This window comes from Ochotona curzoniae, unplaced genomic scaffold (genome assembly GCF_017591425.1).
Source record: "Ochotona curzoniae isolate NIBS_2020 unplaced genomic scaffold, NIBS_Ocur_1.0 contig_430, whole genome shotgun sequence".
Classification (NCBI taxonomy): Eukaryota; Metazoa; Chordata; class Mammalia; order Lagomorpha; family Ochotonidae; genus Ochotona; species Ochotona curzoniae.
The window spans coordinates 14,295,820-14,312,971 of record NW_024466219.1 but is presented as its reverse complement, the minus strand read 5'-3'; the positions used below and the strand labels follow the sequence as shown (position 1 = coordinate 14,312,971).

At 57.8% G+C, this 17,152-nt stretch overlaps 1 protein-coding gene across 2 annotated transcripts; it reads left to right on the top strand.

Annotated features, from left to right (window-relative positions):
- The first annotated feature begins 8,004 nt into the window (after positions 1–8,004).
- On the top strand, positions 8,005–15,371 carry REN (renin). Of its 2 annotated transcripts, XM_040985252.1 has the most exons (10): positions 8,005–8,084; positions 9,834–9,984; positions 10,477–10,600; positions 11,132–11,250; positions 11,796–11,996; positions 12,553–12,557; positions 14,094–14,213; positions 14,519–14,663; positions 14,807–14,905; positions 15,210–15,371. In XM_040985252.1, the coding sequence occupies exons 1-10, from the start codon at positions 8,005–8,007 to the stop codon at positions 15,369–15,371; spliced, it is 1,206 nt and encodes a 401-aa protein (XP_040841186.1). The 2 variants fall into 2 exon arrangements, with proteins under 2 accessions (XP_040841186.1, XP_040841187.1); XM_040985253.1 differs by lacking the exon at positions 12,553–12,557 and having other exon boundaries at positions 11,796–11,992.
- The last annotated feature ends 1,781 nt before the right edge of the window (positions 15,372–17,152 follow it).

Sequence of the window (17,152 nt, the reverse complement as noted above, 5' to 3'; positions counted from 1 at the left end):
GCAACCGGTCCCACCCCCCACCTCTGCCCTCTAGGAGGTCAGTTTATCAGCAGGCTGTGAACTGGGCCTGCAGCTGACGCTATGGGAAGGGCACGTCCCTGCCTCTGTCCTTTTAAGTCACTTCCCTTGCACTGAGAACTTTCTCCAGGGAGGCCTGTGTGTGGCAAGAGGCTGGGGATGAGCTTCGAAGCAGCCTCGTTTTTACAAAACTCGCCATGATTCCATCTAGCCAGCCATCCCTCTCAGCCACACCTGCCTCCAGACTGCAGGGATGGGAGCGTGCAGAGTTTGCCTTTGGGCCGGAAGAGGCTGTGACCTTGTGTGCAGTGCTGCCCCACCAGCCCTCCCCGCCACCCTGGGGGTCCTGCCCATCTCTATGCTGGCTCACACAGGGGGCTTGGCGTTCACCCACGCAACTGCTACCTGCCAGCCTCTGCTTCTCAGAAGACGGAAAAAAAAAAAAAAAAGCCTTTATGAGAAGCAGGGAAAGAGGACTGCAAGGTGTCATGAATTTGCTGATACCCGAAACACCTGGAGCGTGTGGGGCACAGGGCCATCCACTGCACCCTCACACAGGCCTGCGAGGGGCAGCATTGTCCCCGTTGTACAGAACAGGACCCTGAGGCCAGGAGGGGCTCCATGGTGGGCCCAGGAGCAGGAAGCTGGCAGCTGCAGAGCCAAGAGCAGACCCTCCTCCTTCTAACCCTGAGTGTCCTGACCCCATACCTTGTAGTCTCCTCTCTGGAAAGCCACCCTCCCTCCCAGGATGGGGTGGCAGGCCCCACCCTCTCCACTCCAGAATGTTCTGTCTCGGTGGCTCTGGCAGCCATGGACCCAATCCCTCCCCAGATTCCTGCAGCGACCACATAGATGAGGTCCTCGGTCCCCATCCTCCCATCCTTGACCCCCAGCCTTCCCTCTCCTGCTCCCCACCTCCTCCAGGCCCACATGTGACACAGGAAGAAGGACCTTGCCATCCTTCTGATGTCTTACAGGATTCTGAGGGCCCGATGCAATAGTGTAGTGGTTAAAGTCCTTGCTTTGAGCGCGTAGGGATCCCATATGAGTGCCAATTCTCATCCTGGCTGCTTTACTTCCCACCCACCTCCATTCTTGTGGCCTGGGAAAGCAGTTGAGGATGGCTGCACCCATGTGGGAGGCTTGGAGGAGGCTCCTGGCTTCGGATTGGCTCAGCTCAAGCTGTTGTGGTCCCTTGGGGAGTGAACCATCGGACGAAAGATCTTCCTCTCTGTCTCTCCTCTCTGTATATCCGTCTTTCCAATAAAAATAAAATAAATCTTTAAAAAAAAAAAAAGAAGAAGATTTTGTAGCCCAAGACATTAACTCACTTGGGCTGGGGAGCCTGGTCAAGGCTTGTCTGAGGTGAGGGCAGAGCGTGTGGGGCACAGGGCTTTACATGCCACATGGCCCAGTCTCATCACCCCCTTCCACTTGTCCCTCCAGCACATCCCCTTGGCACTTGTGTTCCAAGCACCCCAAGCTTCTTAAAGGTAGCAATGGAACAAGAAAGACATAAACTCTCAAGGACAAAGAGGGGTGAAGCAGGTGAGAAATGACAGCAAGAATTTGGAGACGAAAAACTATACAGAGGTCTTGGCAGAGCCAAGGCACCATTGACCTCAGAGGGGCTCCTGAAGGGCGTGGCTGATCACACCCAGGACCCATGCCCAGGCATGGAGTGCCTTGGCCAGGATCAAGTCTGGGCTGAAGTCAGGACTGTGGCAGAAATTCCTTGCACTTGTGGGTTGTACTTGCCACCTGCACTCTGCTGCCTGTAGCACAGCCAGGCTGGTCCCAGGAAGAAGCCAGAGGCCTGCAGAGAGGGTGCGGGCTCAACAAGGAGGGCAGCTTGTAAGCGAGCCCCCAAACCCTTCCCTCACCCAGCAGCCAGGCCTGAAGGCAGCAGCAGCGTGTGGAGCCCAGGCCTTCATGTTTGCACCCTGGAGAGCCCCCATGTGCAACGGGGGCCCAGCCTGTGGGCCCTACTCCTCACACTCTGTTTCCAGGCCCTTCCGCTTCGACGGGGTTGGTCATAGGAGGCCAGGAAAGCCTTCAGTTTAGAAGAAGTGTCCTGTAGGCTTCCAGAACATTTTCATCTCAGAAACAACATTTAAAAAAAATTAGTCTGGGGCCCAATGCAATGGCTCAATTGGCTAATTCTCCCCTTGTATGCACTGAGATCCCATGTGGGGATCAGTCCGTGTCCCAGCTGCTCCACTCCCCATTCAGCTCCCTGCTTGTGGCCTAGGAGGAGCTGGTGTTGGAACTCGGCTACTTTGTTGTGGGCCTCTAGGGTCTTAGATACTCATCCAACACACCCTGCTTGAGTATTTCTCATATTAAAACATCTCAGGACGCCACTGGGGTGCAGTCGCTTTGTCTCTGGCCTTCAGCCTCAAGACACTTGGTTGGGTTTCCATACCTGGGGCAGGTGCATCTCCTTCCAGCCATAGCCCTTCATCTAGGCTCCCGCTGGACCCCTGGGCTCCTTGCCAATACTCTCATCCCCCAGGGGCCCTGGCAGCCCCAGAATCTTGGCTTATCCAAGGTGACCTCTCAGCCAAACTCCTGCTCTCCCAAGACCCCAGAGCAAACAGCGGGATGCTTGGCTCTCCTCCCTGCCGCTACCCTCAACTCCCAGTTTCTCCTCTCCCAGCCCCACCCCTTCCCCAGAGCAGCTCACTAACCCTGCCTCTCACTGCCACCGCCCACAGAGGCAGCCAGCGGCCTTTCTTCTCCCAGCTCAAGGCCTCAGCTGCTGGACTCCCGCCCCCTCTGATTAAAAAATTCTCCGGGAGCCAGCTGGGGCCCTCCAGGGACAGGCCGCAGAGCATGCTGGGGAAAGGCAGGTCGGGGGTGGGGGGAAAGCTCCCACTTCAGCTCTTGGCGCCTCCATTGCATCTCCATGCAGAAGCTGATTGACCCAGAGTCCAGCCCCCAAAGATGAGCCCCACGAGTCCCGTCTCTACCCTGGAGCCTAATCCCACGGCAGAGCCCACAGTGACACACTGGCAAGAGGCGACACAATCAGACTGTGTGATTTCCAGACTTCCCTACCCTCTACCCTGGACCTTCCCCAACCACCCCATACCCATGGGGCACCCCAAAGCTCCTTGGGGTAATTATCACAGAGAGGAGTAGGACTAGAAGTCCTCCTTAGCGGAGGCCTCAGCCTCAGATCTCACCCTGGGTGGCCTCAGCAGCTAAAGAAAGGTGAGGGGGTGGCGGCCTCCAGCGGATTTATGCTTCCCATGACAGGTTCCCATGACCGCCTCGGCCCCACTGGGAAGGGCTTGGGCAACGCAGCCTTCTCCCCCCACCCCTGCCCAGTTGGCTTCCCTGACCTCAGGGCCAGACATTCTGGGGACCTCCATGAGAACAGCTGGACCCCTGGGCTCAAGGACCTGGTAGATGCCGTGATAAGGGTCCCCACACACGGTCCTCTCCACCCCATGGCCCAGGGCTCTGGAAGGCCATGTTCCAAGGATAGGAGAGGAGCTCTGGCTCCTGGCAGCTCTGCCTGCCTCCTGGATGAGCCCAGCAGAGATGCAGCGGAACAGTGCGGCCACCAGGCAGAGGGTCAGGAGCCACAGAATCCTAGACCTTCAAGGAGGGCTGGGCCCTGGGTCGGCTGGGAAGTTCCTGACCATCCAGTTCTGGCTGCAGCATGCCTGTCCCAGGGCAGGGAGCTGACTGCCAATCACTTTGTGGCTGGGCAGGGTGGTCTGCTCGGCAGCTCTTTCTTCCTTGCCCTCACCCCCGCCACCCTATTGCCATCCCTGGGGGCTGTCCAAGGCAGGCCTACTTCTGCCCCTCTGAAAGGCTTTGTGGTACCCTGGGACTTCCCTCTTCCAATCAAGCTTCTTAGGGACCCAGGGCGGTCCCTTGGGGCTTGGTCCTGCAGCCAGCTTGCTTGTGCTTGCCCCAGCTTGCTTGTGCTTGCCCCAGCTTGCTTGTGCTTGCCCCAGACCTGGAGGATCCCATTTGAGTCTGCTCTCAGACTTCCTTCCCCTTTGCACCCTGGCACTGTGCTGCAGGGGACTCCCACAGAAGTAGACCCCATTCTTCCCCAAATTGATCTTGCCTCTCTTGTGCGTGCCCCTGCCAACGCTCTGCCCCCCCCCCACCGGTGCTCCAAGCCCACTGCAGTGAAATGTGTATCCCAGGGCCAGGTGCAGGTGGGCTGCATAGGGCTGGCAGGAGGCTGGGGCTGGAGGGCTGGGTCCCCAGGGGCTGCTCAGCACCCCACATCTGGGCGTAGTTGTAGCGAGGCTCCTGAATCTCAAGCTGAAACGCAGACAGAGGCCTTCCTGCTCAGCGCAGGTTCTCGCTGCTCAGCCATCCTTCTGTCTCCAGGGGGCTGGGTTCTGAGGTTCCTCCTCTGGAAAGTGGCCTACTCTTTGCATAGAAGCTGTACACACCCTCCCATACACCTTACATCATCTCTGGATTATTCACCATCCTCAACTCAAGGTTGGCATAGTTATTACACTATGCTGTTTAGGGGAGGACTACTACAAATCTGCATGTTCACTTGAGGTGCTTCTAAAAAAAGTGATTGATGTTTTATTGAAAAGTCAGATTTACAGAGAGAAGGAGAGACAAAAAGATCTTCCATTCACTGGTCCTCTTCCCAAGTAGCTGCAATGGCCGGAGCTGAGCCAATCTGAAGCCAGAGGCCAGGAGCCTCTTCTAGATCTCCCAAGTCCTTAGGCTGTCCTCCACGACCCTCCCAGGCCACATGCAGGGAGCTAGAAGGGAAGCAGAGCAAAGCCAGGATATGAACCGGCACCCATGTGGGATCCTGGTAAATGCAAGGCAAGGACTCTAGCCACTAGGCTACTGCATCTGGCCCTTGAAGCGTTTTTCCTCCTGAATATTTCCCACACACTGAATCTGTGCATGCAGAACCCGCAGGTCTGCAACCTGGCTGTACCAGACGTGTGGCTTTAAAAGCTCCCTGACCCTAGAGAGCAGCGAGGCTGCCCCCGACTCAGCACCCTGTCTGTTGAATGCCATAGATGTGGCTTGTGTTCTGACCCCCAGGCTGGTCCTGCCTCCCCAGGCCCTCCCCACTGTCCTCTCCCTGCTCCTTGTCCCTCCCCACCAGGGATTGGAGTGCTGGTCATTCAGTGTCATGGGCCACCACAGGCCACTAGGCCACAGCCAAGGTCCCTGAGATTCCAACCAGACAGAGAGCTCCTTCCCAAGCTGGGGAGAAGTGAGAGTGGGCCCAGCACCCACCTCCTCTGTGGCCACACCCAGCAGCAACCCCAAGGAGACACATCCAGCTGTGCAAATAAGGACATGCTGCTCCCCTGGCCTCTTCTGCCTCTTTTCCTCCTGTGTTCTAGGGATGTCGGCTCCTGGCCCCTCAGACCATGTCTGTGCCCTCTCCCCCCACCCTCTGCTGCAACTGCTGGCCCCTTAGGGCCCACCTCTCATTTGTCAAAGATCTTGGCCTGCAGCCACACACTTCTGCCAGTTTCTTGAATGACACTATCCACCATACAGAGGGTGATGCCAGGTTGCCCTGGCCTCTCACTTCTGGGGCACTCCGCTGTTGGCCTCACCAGCTCCACCTCCCGGTCACATCAGACGGGCCACCCTTGCCAGCCCCTGGCTTCATGGTCCAACTCTTCTCCCGTGATCCAGTTCATTCACCCTGCTCTGCCCCGCCCTCTCTCCAGCGCCCACCTTGGGCAGCACCGTCATTCATCCCTAACAGCTGTACAAAGACCTGAAGTCTCCTTGCCCCTTGTCTCTGGCCTCGCCAGCCCTGGAGGGAGCCAGCCAGGCCCTTCCTCTGCATCCAGACCCTAGGGCTCAGAGCTATAGAGGGGCGGGGTTCAAGAGCAGGGCCGGCTAGTGTCCTGCCAACCTCTGCTCTCTGCCCGTTGAGTGTCTTTGTCCAGCACAGAAACCCTCTCTCCGCTCTGCAGAGCTACTTCCCACCTGCCAGCTCTTGGCAGAGGCCCCGGCATCCTGTTTGTCAGAGATGTCAACAGTGACCACCAGTAAACAAAGTGCTGAGCCCAGCAGCCTGCCCTCCTTCCTCCTGCTCAGCAGAGGACCCCCATCCACTTCTTACACCTGTGTGCCGCACCTGTCCCACCTGCAAGGAATCTTGCTGTAGGGGAGGAGCCTTTCCCACCAACTGAGTGCTCTTGGTGCCTTTAAATACGTGCAGCCCCGCCCATATTGAGGAAGAGGGCAGCAAGAGGAAGGAAGGAAGAGAGAGAAAGGAAGGGAGAGGGAACTCCTGCCTTGGTCCTGGCCTCCTTCTAGGTACAGTCCAGCTGCTTTTATTATTTGGGGGGCCATGGAACCTGTTCTGGGAGACAGAGTTAAAAGAGAAGTTGACTTTCAGGAGAAAGACGTGTCTCATGTGGTTGGAACAGTGACCGGGAGTGCATCAGCGACTCACTGCCCAGGCAATACAGCCAATAGTGTAATTTCCTTGAGGGGGCCCTCCTGGCAGCCCTGCCTGAGACTGGCCATCACCACTGTTTTATGCTTCTGTGTAACAACAGCAGCCTGTTTTCCTCCGACCTCCAGCTTGTGGGCTTTGCTGGGGCAGAGAGGTGTGTATTCTTGTCACCTTTCTGAGTCCAGCAGCTAGTCGTGCACCTGTTGCCTCACCAATGCTCAGTGAACACTTGCTGGTGAATGAACCGGGGTAGAAAGAGCCCCTGGGGAGTGGCTGCTGTGACGCGAGGACTCATACGACGCCCATGTCCCATATCAGAGTGCTTGCTGTCAAGCCCCATCTATGTTCAGATCCAGCTTCCTGCTCATGGCCTGGGAGGTAGCTTGTGATGGCTCAAGAGCCTCTGGGCAGGAGCCCCGAATGGAGCCTAGAGCAGAACAGTGTCCCAGGCTGAGACCAGGGAGACCCCGAAAAAGCCACAATCCCTTCCCCAACCCGCTAGCTATAGGGGCCAGGTGTATGTTTGCAGCTCTGTCCCTAAACTGCACATAAAGTTTACTCATGGATAAATGGGGGCTTGGACCATGTAGAAAGAGATTAAAGGAAAAGCAGGGGTGGGGGAGCCCCCAGGACCCGAGGGCTGCCCTCCCCTCTTGCCCTTCCAGACAGCCATGCCGATCCACACCCTTGCCTTCATCTCAGGAATTATTATTATTTTTAAAGATTTATTTATTTTTATTACAAAGTCAGATATACAGAGAGAAGGAGAAACAGAGAGGAAGATCTTCCGTTCGATGATTCACTCCCCTAGTGACCGCAATGGCTGGTGCTGTGCCGATCCGAAGCTGGAAACCAGGAACCTCTTCTGGGTCTCCCACACAGGTGCAGGGTCCCAAAGCTTTGGGCCGTCCTCGACTGCTTTCCCAGGCCACAAGCAGGGAGCTGGATGGGAAGTGGAGCTGCCGGGATTAGAACTGGCGCCCATATGGGATTCAGCACGTTCAAGGTGAGGACTTCAGCTGCTAGGCCACGTCGCCGGGCCCAGCATCTCAGGAATTAAACCAAATGAAGATACCCAGTTCCAGATAGAAAACAAAATCTCGGCCTGGGAAGAGCCAAGGGGAGCAAAGTCAAAGTTAAGGCAGAGGAGGGCGCGCCAAGGGCCACAGGGGCTGGGTGCTGGGTTCGGGAGTATTGGGAACCAGCTTTCTGCCTGTCCCAGCCCAGACAAGTTCCTGAGCTCAACTACCCCCCCCCCCATCAGCCTCCGCCTGCCCACATCAGGGGTCTGAGGTCATAGGGCCAGGCCAGGCGAGGGGCTGTTGGCGTCACTGGGCCCAGGGTCCTGCTCCGCAGCTAGGAAACCTGCTCCCACGGGTGGAATTTACGAGTGGCTGCCCTGCCTGTACCCCCAGCATCATAAATCAGGGCCCCACAGGACGCCAGCCTCGCAGGGTGCCGCGTGTATAAAGGAGGCAGCTGGAGGAGCCCCCAGCTGCAGAGGACCCAGCACGAATCCCAGACAGCAAGCCAGCACAGACCTCCAGAGCAGAATGCCTCGCTGGGGCCTCCTGCTGGTGCTGTGGAGCTCCTACACCTTCAGCCTCCCCGCTGACACCAACGCCTTCCAAAGGTAACCTGGGCGGGGAAGAAGCGGTAGGTGGGACTGGGGGCTCCCACCTTCCTAGCACTCCAGCTATAGATACCATCCTGTCCTCATGACCAGTTGGGCAAGCAGGTGTGTCCTGGTCAGAGAGGGCAAGCATGATGCCCAATGTCACACAGACTGGAAAGGCACAGGAATGCAGTGGCTGAATGCAAGGGCGGTCCGTCTAGGCCAGATTCTCCTCCACCTGCAGGACCAGCTAACTCTGGGGTCACAGCAGGTTATTTAACCTCCTCAAGTGTCCTTTTACCATCAGAAGAGTTACAGAGAGAGGAAAGGGAGAGAGAGATCTTCCATCCTCTGGTTCACTCCCCAAATGCCTGCAACAATCAAGGCTAGACCAGGCTGAAAGCAGAAGCTTGATCTGGGTCTCCTACGTGGGTGCAGGGGCGCAACCACTTAAGCCAACATCTGCGAGCCAGATTGGAAGTGGAGCAGCCGGGACTTGAACCAGTGAGCATATGAGATGCCAGTGGGGCAAGCAGTGACTGAGCCCGCTTCACCACGGCATCAGCACTAGCAAACTTCCAAAGAGGAGGGTGTATGCTGAGCTTTAAGGAGTTGAAACCGTAGGGAGAAGGAGGGGTTTTGGAAACAGGGAGTGGTGGCAATGACAAGGTCCCCAGAAGAGGCTGTTTTGAGTAGAGTTGGAAGGACCCACTCTTGGGGTCCAACCTTCTCCGATGCCCCATTTTCCCACTTGCATAATGGGAATAATAAAGTCACCCTACCTGGGGAATGACTGGGAATGCAATGAAAGCATCACTGTGAAAATATTTTGTCAGTTATTCCACCACAATATGGTGAGGACAGGCAAGCAAATGGCCTTTGAGCTCATGAGCAGATGGGGCCGAGAGAAAGGAAAGCTGGTGTAGGGTACAGGGGCACCAGCCCTTAAGGAGAAAGAGGAGCGCTCTGCCACACGTAGAAAAATCTACCAGAAGGTTCCTGGGGCCTCCTGGCTGGCTTCCTTCAGGCTCTGGCTGGCAGAGCCCGGGCATCTTCCAGGGAGAAGAGAACTGGCCCTGTGTTGTGAATCCCTACCTTGCTATCACTGTCCCCTCCTGCGGGGATGGGATGAGGACAGCAGTTTGCAGGGTGGTTGCCGAGTGGCTGGCATAGGTGAGCATACAGTTTCAAGTCTGTACTGGGTACCAGCTCAGCACACTGCAAGTTCCCTGGGTCTCTTCCACTGGGCCTCCCAAACGTGATGGGAAAGTGTCTGGAAAAGAAACCCAGGGATAGAGACTCAGGCCCCAAGACACGCGTTCCCTAGAATGAGGTACCAGGCACCGTGGGTCCACCCCTCTCCATCCCTGGCCAGGTGCCTGCCCTCCAGGGGGTCCTCCAGACCCAGCCAAGTGCTCATGTGTCTGCTGCCACCTAGAGGCCATCTGTGGCACTGCTTCCCTCTGTCCCCAGTCTGCAGGCATCTGTTGTCTGTCTCCAGCCTGCTAGACTTCCTTGAGGGCGGCACGATCTTCACCCATCTGTCTCTAGGATGCAGCACACTGCAGCTCAGACCAGGTGTTCAACGCAGGATCATGGGATGAGTGAGCGAATAAATGGACCAACACCAAAACAGCCTCATGTAATCAGATAGCAGGGAGAAGTTGTCTAAGTAAAGTGACCCTGTGGTGCCATGGCACCAGGGGAAGGCACCAGGATGCTGGGCAAGTACAGAGACCTTGCTTTTGCTTCCTGCACCCGGGCCAGAATCCTGCTCAAGAAGATGCCTTCTGTCCGTGACATCCTGAAGGAGCGAGGAGTGGACATGGCCAGGCTGGGGGCCGAGTGGAGTCAATTTGCCAAGAGACTCTCGCTGGGCAATGGCACCATGCCCGTGGTCCTCACCAACTACCTGGACGTGAGTGCTTGCGCTCTCTTCAACCCCTCCCCACCACAAGGCCCGCCTCTCCCCATGCTGGGTCTTCCCGGGGAGCCAAGGGTCACAGAAGCACCCTATAGAAGTCCCATTTTATCAGGGGCCCAGAGGGCAGGAGGCGCTCAGGGACCAGCCAGATACAGGCAGAGCTTGCAACTGAGCCTGGCTCCGGCCAGGCAGCCCAGGTGAGGGTTGGGAGGAGAGTGGGCCTCCTGTCTTCCGGGGACTCATCGAGGGCCCAGCACCTCTCCACTTCCATGCCCATGCTTCTGTGCTAATTTCCTACTTCCTGGGAATGCCACAGGGCAGTGCTTGGCCCCCCGCCTTGCCCCTGTAGCAAAATGAACCCAGAGGGGTTGTGTGGATCCCCAAGCTCACCCTAAGAGCCACGGATCACCAGGTAACACCCCAGGACCCAAGACCTAAGATCCTGCAGCAACCCCCTCCACTGCCTCTCGTTGTCTGCCTCTGCAGACCCAGTACTATGGCGAGGTGGGCATCGGCACCCCGCCCCAGGTCTTCAAGGTCATCTTCGACACAGGCTCGGCCAACCTCTGGGTGCCCTCCACCAAGTGCAGCCCTCTCTACACCGCCTGTGGTGAGCCCCTGCACCCCACCTTCCCCCACATACAACCCTCCCGCTGCCACTGCGCAGCTTCCTCTCACTTCTATGCCCTCGGACCCTAAGAGGCATGGGGAAGCTGTCCCACTCTCCTGATGTGACCAGCAGTGTGGTGGGGAGCAAGATCCAGAGCTGCCGCCACCCAACCCCAACTCCCCCTGGGGTGGACAGTACTGAATCCCCACACTCAGCCCTGACCCTTAGGCCCTTTCATCCCAGCCTCTTTCTCAGTCAACAACCTCTTTCTGAGTACAACCCTGGGCCTAGAACCATCCCTGGCACAGATGTAGCGATTCCCTCCATATGCTGGGAAACATTTCTCAGATATGGGTACATACAAGGAACCCCAGAAATACAGACCCTGATGCAGGAAGCACATTTCCCAAGCTCCCACCCTCAGAGTCACCTGGCCCTGCACCTGAGTCCCCAGCCATACCTGCCCTGTCTGCCCCATCCTCCTTTCCCCTGCCTGGGCCACTCTCAAGTCCATGTCTACTCCGGGGACAGAAATTCACAACCTCTACAACTCAGCGGAATCCTCCAGCTACCTGGAGAACGGGACGGAGTTCACCATCCACTATGGATCCGGGAAGGTCAAGGGCTTCCTGAGCCAGGACATAGTGACTGTAAGTGGGGCCTCCCAGAAGTGTGGGCCGTGCGCACTTGTGCCTGACCAGGAGCCTGGACCCCTGTTCTGCTGGCTCCAGTATGGGCTGCAAAGGTGCAAAGCTGACTGCTCGGCCGGGTGGCACAGCTTCTGCAGGTGCTCAGTGTGCTGTGCTAGCCCCAAGTCCCCACGGCCCACGAGGCTCTGAGCCACACGCAAGACAGAAACCCAGCGCTGGAATCAGAGTCATAGCCTAGGAGGAAATCAATGTGGGGCCTCACTCCCTGCCCCTGCTTGTCTGCCAAAGCAGGGAAGGGGCCTGGGTGTGCCTTTAGCCCCGACAGGCTGGGACATGGCTGACCCAGGAGGACCTGGGCTTTGGGCTATGAGAGCACTTGGCCACTCCTCAGGTGCATGTTGAAAAAGGGGCTATGCCTGCAGGATTAGCAAAACCACATCTTCTCCACACCACCTGTACCCCAAGTGGGTGTGTCCTGAGAGGGGAACCCCTCACCCAGAGCAGACCCCAAGCAGAGGTGGGAACTCAAGAGCTTCCTCCCACAGGTGGGCGAGATCATGGTGACCCAGACGTTCGGAGAGGTCACGGAGCTGCCGCTGATACCCTTCATGCTGGCCAAGTTCGACGGCGTCCTGGGCATGGGCTTCCCCGCGCAGGCCGTCGGCGGGGTCACCCCTGTCTTTGACCACATCCTCTCCCAGCGGGTGCTAAAGGAGGACGTCTTCTCTGTCTACTACAGCAGGTGGGTGCCAAGAGAGAAGGGGGCTCACAGGAGAGCTGGGAGGGTGGAAGGAGAGTCGGGGCAGGGTTGAAATGCATGTGTGGCGTTCAGTGGATATGCAGAGCTGCTCCGGCCAAGTGCCCTGGATCCACTGTGCGAATTGCAGCTCATCATGAGATGAAACGAAGTGGTCAGTTCCTTGGTCACACCAGCCACATTGCAAGGGCTCCTGAACCGTGGTGGTGGATGGTGGCCGCCCAATCCAGAGAGCCCAGCAGCTCAGGGACACAGAAGAACACAAGAGGGGCTGATGGGAGAGAAGGCTTCATTGAGCCCTTCCCTGGGAGGGCCACACTCCATGGATGTCCTTCATTCACTCACAGCTTCACCGGTTCATTTGTTCCCTTATTAACTGAGTGGATGTGCTGTGCCAAGTGGTGCATTAGGCACTGGGGGCAAAGCAGAAAACACAATCCCTGCCCTTCCACTCTCCCTCATAGAAGTGGACACAAGAGACAAGAAATGTTGCAAGGTGATGCATGTTGCAGACACACAGGGAGTGGGAGGGAGTCTGATTCTAGGCTGAGTTATCCTGCAGCTCAGTAGGCCGTGGGAAGTGGCTATCAGCTCCTGGGTGGGTTTATGATCTGCCCCAGGCTGCTGGGCTTATAGGCTGTGAGGGCAGACAGAAGGTCACAGGGAGGGGACTTGAGGCTGCTGGCAGGGAGAATGCCAGGGGCGTCTCTCAAGGGTGAGACCAGGAGGAAACCTGGCAAGGAGGCATTGAGAAAAGGCCTGGCCAGGCCGGTGGCTGGCAGTCAGGGGTGGTCCTAGAAAGTGCCCCCGAGGAGGAAGCAAGGGCAAGGTCTCATGACCAGCAGCTAAGAGGTGACAGACAGTGTGGGGAAGTGGGGGTCACACAAGGCGGCTGCCCTGGGAAATGGAAGGGATGGGAATGTGGAGTGAGATCCAGACCCAGGCAGGGGAAGGAAGGGTGGGTGTGGTCATTGTGCTGGAGGCTGCGGGAGCCAAGCCCAAGGGTGGAGGAAGAAGCCGGTGGGAAGCTGGAGATTGGAAATGTGGAAAAAAAGAGGAGATAAGTAGGGGGCACAGGAGCCTGGGAACATGGAAGGGCCAAGGACCCAGCAGACAGGAAGAAGGCGGGCTCCTTCCTCCATCTCCGCCAGGGAGAAGGGCGGGTCCTGAGAGACCCTGCCCTGTGGGGAGAGGGACAGGAGGGCCTCTGTTAACACAAGCGCCCAGTACTGGCTAGCCATAAACACCGTGAATGCACATCTGTGCAACACACCACGTGCACACCTACACACAGATACTCACGTACATACACGCACATGCCTTTGTTGTGAATTCTGCAAAACCACATCACTTGCAAGCTGGCATGCAAACTCTGGAAAACAGCCCTGGGCTAGCCCTCAAGCCTTATGATGGGAGAGTTATGCAGGGTGGAGGAGGGAAAGGCCAGCGGTGAGGCCAGGGGAAGTGGCCTCCCATTGGAGGCCAGGAGTCCTGGATCCAGTCCCCAGCTGGTCGGCTCATGGCCTGGGTGACCCGTTGGTGACTCTGTGGCTTGAAGAGTAGAAGTGCACAACATCCATGCTGCCAGCAATCAGCCCTGGGGGTGTGGGGAGACGTGGGGAGGAGGGGAGCTCGCTTCCTTTGTGCCAGCTCGTTCTCTGCAGAAATGCCAAGCCAGGAAACCCCCTCATGCACCCTGACCCTCAGCATCCCCTTCACCCAGACACGCACATGCACACACACACACAGTCCCCCAAAGCCCACCTCAGCTCCACCGGGTGCTTGAGCTCCACTCCCTGCCCCTCCTTGCTGCCCCTTCCTGTGTACCTGCTCAACCAGAGGTTGTGGCTTGCATCCCATTTGCCTCTACTGTCCCCATGCCTGTTCTTGTTCCCTGGCCTCTCTGGGGACACTTGTTTGGCCACGGCAAGACTGTCCTGGAAGAGGCTCTGGGAGGAGCCAGCCCAGCAGAGAGGCAGAGGGCTCTGCCTAGCTTCTGGTGACAGCCACCAGCGCAGAGGCCCACCGCGCTCTGGTTGCCAAAGCCTGGTTACCAGTCTCCAGGAGATTTGAATCTTTCCTTCAGGAATTCCCACCTGCTGGGGGGAGAGATTGTGCTGGGAGGCAGCGACCCTCAGTATTACCAAGGCAACTTCCACTACGTGAGCATCAGCAAGACCGGTTCCTGGCAGATCACCATGAAGGGGTCAGGAATTGCAACCTTCCCCATACTCCACACTGCACCCCCACCATGCAGCTTCTCCTGGGGTGCTGGGGAGGAGGGAGGGTATCGTCCATCCCCCCTCCAGATGCAGCCATTCCATAAAGCACAGTCTCTCCATTGCTCTGTCCATGTGGGGGAAGGGCCACCAAGCACTTTCCCTCCCCTACTCACATATACCTCACCCCAATGCATCATGGCACCACCAATGTAGCCTCCCATCACCGGCCCCCACTTGGGAAATCTCTGGAACCCAGAGGTGCCCATCAGCCCATCCTTGGCCTACCCAGGGTGTCTGTGGGTTCAGCTACCTTGCTGTGTGAGGAGGGCTGCATGGCGGTGGTGGACACTGGTGCATCCTACATCTCGGGGCCCACCAGCTCCCTGAGGCTGCTCATGGATGCCCTGGGAGCCAAAGAACAGAGCTCGGATGAAGTAAGACACAGAGGCGAGGGGGTGGGAGGGAGGAACCTGAGATGGGCATCCTCTGGTCCAGGCCCCCCAAATCATCCTGGGAGCAACACTGGGTCCTCCTCCCCAGCCCTCACCCTGTCCTCCCCCACCCCTTTGTCCTCCAGTATGTGGTGAACTGCAACCAAGTGCCCATGCTCCCCGATGTTTCCTTCCACCTGGGAGGCAGGGCCTACACGCTCACGAGTACGGACTATGTGCTACAGGTGAGCTGCAACAAGGAGGGGCAGGTACAGGTTCCGTGCCAGGCTGAGAGCTGTGCCTGTCTGGGGTCAGCAGCTAAGGTGACTTCCAGCCCCCAGAGGCAGCACCAGGGCCCATTTGCTTCTTTGCTTGCTTGTCCCCACCAACAGCATAGTCTATGAGGGGTGAAAAGGACGGGAGGGGAGGGGGATATGGAAGTCCCGAGGGTGAGGGGAATGGACTAAGGAGGTAGGGGTGAGGCCAGGTGAAGAAGGGGACACTCTGATTCCGGGCACTGGGGAACCCCTGCCCCCTATTTCCTGCTAGGACCCCTACAGTCATGATGACCTGTGCACCCTGGCCCTCCATGGCTTGGACATCCCTCCTCCCACCGGACCTGTGTGGGTGCTAGGTGCCAGCTTCATCCGCAAGTTCTACACCGAGTTTGATCGGCATAATAATCGCATTGGTTTTGCCTTGGCCCGTTGAGGCCGGAGCTGGAGTGCACCCCCACCCCCCTGCTTGGGCTTATGTTCTTACAAGGGACATTGGGCACGGAGCTCCGGCTGGACACTTGCCCGGCACCCCCCTGCACTCTGCACCAGCCCTGCCCTTCTTTAAGGACCAAGAATAAAGACTGTTCACAACCCGTTCACAATCTGGGTTCATTGGGGTTTGGAACAGAGGGAGAGGCGGCTGCAGGATCCTGTGTGGATAAGAATGTGACACACAGACTGACAAACCACACAACAGGCCCCTGCCTGCAGAGGCAATGCCACCTCCTGCTGTCAGCAGGACTCAGGAAGAGTTGTTTATACACCCTGGAGTGGAGAGATGCAGACAGCCAGTCAGGGGGTCCCACGAGACCCTGGGGGACCAAGGCCAGTGCTGGGATGCATCAGCTCCCAGCTTAAGCTTTGCAATGCTGAGCCCGCCAGCCCTACCTCTGCACCTGCCAAACTCCCCCCTGCCCTGCTCCTCATCCTCGGCAGGGGCCCCTGCCCCATGGAGCCCCACCCACACAGGCAGTCTTTGGCAGCAGCACCCAAAAAGGCAGAACATCAGAGCCCCAGCTAACACGCCCACTTCACATGTGGGGAAGCGGGGGCCCAGAACGCGGGAGGCCTTTGCCCAGAATCACACAGTAAAGACACAAGTGATGAGGAATTCTGAAAGCTGCTGGAGGATCAAGGCCAGGATCCAGCCCGTCTCCCTGGGTTCTGGGAGCTTCCCACCTGGCCACACGGGCTGCATGCATGCACACATGGATGGCACTCGGGGTCCTCCACGGACACACCCCCCACCCCCACGCTGTCCTGTAGGATGTGTGCAGCCTGAAGACTGAGAAAGCAGCTCTACCCGAGGCCAGCTTGGCTCTGTTTCTCTTTTTTAAAACTTTGCTTATTTTCATTTGAAAGGCCTCCTTCTGCTGCTTACCCAGGTGCATTAGCAGGGAGTTTGATGGGAAGTGGAGCAGCGGGGACGGTGACTGGTGCGCCTAGATCACAGGGGAGGCCACAGGCCAGCAGCCAGCATTGCTGCAACAGGAGCTGTCAGTAGTGTCTCACTCCCACCCCCTGCCGGGGCAAAGCATGGACTTGGGCTTCAGGACCCTGGGCTGTCACCGACTGGCCACATGCCCTCGGGCTGGTGACTTCACTTCCTCCTTACATGAGCCTGTCTTCTAGTTTCCTGCACTGCACAGAGTGGCAGCCCCACATGGCTATGCTGAAACGCAATCAGTTAAGGCGCCACACGTGGCCAGGGGCCACTGCTGGGGCAGTGTAGCTATTTGTGTCATCATATTAGCTTGATCAGGCAGAGCTGGGTCCTGGACGGCAGCAGTTATGGGGACCTTGTGGTGGTGAGGAGGGCTGGGGGCTAGGGGGTTAGTCTGAAACGGTAAGCAGAATCCTTGACCTCCTTCCCAAGAACCAGCACAGGGCTTGCCCTCCTCCCACTACAAATACCCATGTGGCGGGAGTTCCGGACACCTGGGTGCTCACTGCCAATCACATTTTAAAGTCTTTAGTGACCAAAGCTCACTCTTGCTCAAGATTCTGGCACCCTGGCATGCCCGGTTGTCCTGCCTGCGGGACAGTCCACTCTAGCACAGGAAGTGAATGTGTAGGTGTGTGTTGAGGGGGTGGGATTGCTCAGAGACCCTCTCCTGGGTACAGCCTTGGGGGCGCTCCCTGGGCCGCAGCCCGGGACAGTGACGCAGAGGGGCGCGCCCAGGCTGCAGTCTTGCGATCTGCGGGTCTCCACAT